At 55.7% G+C, this 4,233-nt stretch overlaps 1 protein-coding gene across 1 annotated transcript; it reads right to left on the reverse strand.

Moving 5' to 3' along the window:
- Positions 1–200: 200 nt before the first annotated feature.
- SOX2 (SRY-box 2) lies at positions 201–1,725 on the reverse strand. The gene has a single exon (XM_029214826.1). The coding sequence runs from the start codon at positions 1,295–1,297 to the stop codon at positions 320–322; it is 978 nt and encodes a 325-aa protein (XP_029070659.1). The 5' UTR covers positions 1,298–1,725; the 3' UTR covers positions 201–319.
- Positions 1,726–4,233: the final 2,508 nt, after the last annotated feature.

Raw genomic sequence — 4,233 nt, forward strand, 5'->3', positions numbered from 1 at the left:
CTTTCCTCCAGATCTATACAAGGTCCATTCCCTCGCCCTCCCCACCCCCCCACCCCAGGTTTTCTCTGTACAAAAATAGTCCCCCCAAAAGAAGTCCAGGATCTCTCATAAAAGTTTTCTTGCCGGCATTGCAGTTTTTGCGTGAGTGCGGATGAGACTGGCGTTCTCTTTTGCAGCTGTCATTTGCTGTGGGTGATGACTTTTTTTTTTTTTTTTGAGCGTACCGGGTTTTTCTCCTTGGTGTTTCTTGCTCTCCTTCCATTTCCCTCTTTTTCTTTGAAAATTTCTAACCCGCCCCCTCCAGTTCACTGTCCGGACCTCACATGTGCGAGAGGGGCAGTGTGCCGTTAATGGCCGTGCCGGGCACCGGGCCGCTCTGGTAGTGCTGCGACATGTGAAGTCTGCTGGGGGCGGCGGGCTCCGGCACCTCGGCGCCGGGGAGGTACATGCTGATCATGTCCCGGAGGTCCCCGGCCTGGCAGGGCGCCCTGGAGTGGGAAGAAGAGGTAACCACGGGGGGGCTGGAGCTGGCCTCGGACTTGACCACCGAGCCCATGGAGCCAAGAGCCATGCCAGGGGTGCCCTGCTGCGAATAGGACATGCTGTAGGTCGGCGAGCCGTTCATGTAGGTCTGCGAGCTGGTCATGGAGTTGTACTGCAGGGCGCTCACGTCGTAGCGGTGCATGGGCTGCATCTGAGCGGCGCCGTGCGCGTTGAGGCCTGGGTGCTGCGGGTAGCCCAGCTGGTCCTGCATCATGCTGTAGCTGCCGTTGCTCCAGCCGTTCATGTGCGCGTAGCTGTCCATGCGCTGGTTCACGCCCGCGCCGAGGCCGGCGCCCACCCCGACCCCGCTCGCCATGCTGTTGCCGCCCGGGGCGAGCAGCCCTCCCGGCAGCGTGTACTTATCCTTCTTCATGAGCGTCTTGGTTTTCCGCCGGGGCCGGTATTTATAATCCGGGTGTTCCTTCATGTGCAGCGCTCGCAGCCGCTTGGCCTCGTCGATGAACGGCCGCTTCTCCGTCTCCGACAAAAGTTTCCACTCGGCGCCCAGGCGCTTGCTGATCTCCGAGTTGTGCATCTTGGGGTTCTCTTGGGCCATCTTGCGCCGCTGCCCGCGGGACCACACCATGAAGGCGTTCATGGGCCGCTTGACGCGGTCCGGGCTGTTCTTCTGGTTGCCGCCCGCCGCCGCCGCGGTGGAGTTGCCGCCGCCGCCGCCGCCGCCGCCGCCGCCGCCGCCCCCCGAAGTTTGCTGCGGGCCCGGCGGCTTCAGCTCCGTCTCCATCATGTTGTACATGCGGGCGCTGTGCGCGGGCCCGGCCCGCCGGCGGCCGCCGACCCTCGGCCCGGCCGGGACTTTGGGGGGCCCGCGGGCGGGGGGGAGAGGAGGAGGGGAGGCGGGCGGGGGTGTCGGGAGCTCAGGGCTCCGCGAGGAAAATCAGACGAAGAATAATTTGGGGAAAGAAAAGAGAGGCAAACTGGAGTCAGGATCAAAAAAGCGCTTCCCTCCTCTTCTGGCCGATCCAGCCGCTGCCGATGATTGTTATTATTATTTTTTGGAAAGGCTTAAGCCTGGGGCTCAAACTTCTCTCCCTTTCTTTCTCTCTCCTCTTCTTTCTCTCAGTCCTAGTCTTAAAGAGGCAGCAAACTACTTTCCCCCTTTTGCAAACACTCTCTTCTCTGCCTTGACAACTCCTGATACTTTTTTGAACAAGTTAATAGACAACCATCCATGTGACGGGGGCTGTCAGGGAATAAATGGGTTTCCTGCGACCAATCAGCGCGCGGCGGCTCCTCCACTCGAGCCCAGCCTCGCCGCCGGGTTTTGCATGAAAGGGGGCGGGGCCTGCCGCGCCGCCGGCCTCGCGGGGGAGGCGGGGGGAGGCGCGGGGAGGAGGGAGGGGGAGGCGGCTCCCACAGCCAGCCTGCCAGCCACTGAGAAACCTTTGTATCCTCTCTCGCAGCAACAGGTCACACCACACGCCTTTTCGAAGGAAGTGGGTAAACAGCACTAAGACTACGATTTCTTCTTCTTTAAACTTAATCTCGATTTACTCTTTGGTGCGGGCTGCTGAAATGAGGAGGGGGCGCGAGAAGCTGAGGTGGGGTGGGGGAGGGCAAAGAGGGTGGCTCAGGGCGACTGTCCTAGTATTTCAGGAAACCGGCCTTGCTGGAGTTGGCGTGTCATTGTTCTCCCGCTCCTCCGCACACAGCCCCCAAATCCAGCCGCTCTAGCTCTTCTCCCTAACCTGGCTCTTCCGCTCGCCCCTCTCCCTCCACGGGAGCAGACGCTCGCTCACCCCCTTCTCACACTGTCCCGACAAGAAGTTAGGAGACGGAAAGCTCTGTCCTCAGAGCCCTCCTTGCTTCCACGTAATTCGCTCTGTTTTAAAAATAAACTCTGCTCGGACTGTGCGGCCTCTAGAGCTGAGGCCGGGCCGGGCCTGGGTAAGCTGCCGAATCCACGCTCTTCCCTGCCCAGCTCAGCCCTCTGGGCCGGAAACCACGGCTTGGCTCTCACCCCAGCCACATCTCCCACCCATCGTTCTCCACTCAGTCGGGTGCAGAGGGGACGCTCGTCTTCTCTCCCATTTTCCTGAGCTTCCCCCAAGGAGGGATCTCAGTGGTGTGGGGTTCCAAAGGGGACTGGGGGAAGAAAAAGATCCACAGAAGGACGCTCACAAGTGCTGTCTATGGAGGAGGGTAATCTCAGCTTCCTGGCATCCTAGGGCACTGCTTGGAGGTGGCTTTTGAGCCGCACTCACAAACTCCCTCCCACGCAGAGTTCCCAGGACTCAAGCAGAACCAGCCCTGGCATTTCCCCCACCTACTTCTACCGCGGTGGCCCATCGCCCCGACAGCCTGGGGCTGGGGCTAACCCCGGAGGGGGCTCCGGGCCTGGGAGGCGGGGGTGGTGCTCTCCAGGCACAGGTGCAGGCCAGGCCGGCAGGAGGAAGGCGACCAGGATTGGGGAAAGGGGGAGCCCGGCAAGGCCCGGGCTGGAGGAGGATAGGGTGGGGGGCGGGAGTAGGGGCTCAGGAATCCTGCCCTCCTAGGACCCAAGAGGGTAATTTTAGCCGCTCTCCCATTGTCCCGACGTAAAGATTTCAATAGGTAGGCGCTCAATGCGCAGAGCAATGGCAGCACGTCCGTTACAAATAGGTAGTTTTGTTTCTCTTGTTGTCGCTACACGGAGTCAAACAAAGCCCCGTCTAAGTTTCCTTCCACTCTCTTGTTGGGATCTTTGTGGCTAAAATGCACTTGACTACAAAGCGGGGGGGGGGGGGGGGGGGAGAGGAGAGGAAAAAAAAAAGCCCCAAAACCTCGATGCCATTTCTTTTTTTATAAAGGGCTTAAAGCATCAGGGTTACTTATTTTCTTTCTTCTGTAACACTCTCTCCGCCTCCCTCCTCCCCGATCTACCCTTACTCACCCTAATAAAATGTACTGAATAGTATCTGTCGGCCACGTTCCATTTATTATCTTTACAAAACTGTGCATTGTTTTGTTCCTTACTAACCTTCTTCCGATAACCTCCAACTTCTCCAATCCCTACCTTCTCAGGCTTTTCTGTTTTTGTCAAACTCAAGATAAGTATGCTCACTGGAAACCCAGAAAAGTTGTGAAAAAGTTGCAGACTTTTCTTAATAAATTATTATTTCCAATCAACCTCTCCTGCCCCTGCAGTTTCTCTTTTTTGCTCTTAAATTATGTTTTGTTTTAGTTACTGTGAATCCGGGAAGGATGAGACTAGCCTTCTGAAAACTCATAAATATATAGTACTCTTCAAAATAAAGCAGTGTCTTCTGTTTATTCGAGGTGTAATATTAAGCTAAACAAGGACCTGGAGATTAGGAAAGAGAAAGGGTTGAGAAGGTCTGGAGAAGAGAAGGCGGCCACCGGCTTTTCAGCGCGTCTGGTTTCAGGGATGTGGCTGGTGCGCCCCCTACTGGTGAATTCACTTTTCCCAAGACTCTTGCTTTCACCTTTAAAAGAAGGTGTTTGGAAATAATTAAAGAAAAATAAAATGAGGGGGATGGGAGTGAGAGCAAATTAATTACACGTAATCTAAACAAAAGAAAAGTTAATATATCGTATAAGCTATGGAACCAAATCACAAGAGTCAGATTTAATTTTCTTAACTTAGAAATGTACATATAACCTCGAGATAAGTGGGAGGTTAAACCGTGGGAGAAAATAGGTACAAATTATGAGATTCAGCATATGAACGAA

Source organism: Monodon monoceros, unplaced genomic scaffold, assembly GCF_005190385.1.
Source record: "Monodon monoceros isolate NGI ecotype Baffin Bay Population unplaced genomic scaffold, NGI_Narwhal_1 Super_Scaffold_11, whole genome shotgun sequence".
NCBI classification, from domain to species: domain Eukaryota; kingdom Metazoa; phylum Chordata; class Mammalia; order Artiodactyla; family Monodontidae; genus Monodon; species Monodon monoceros.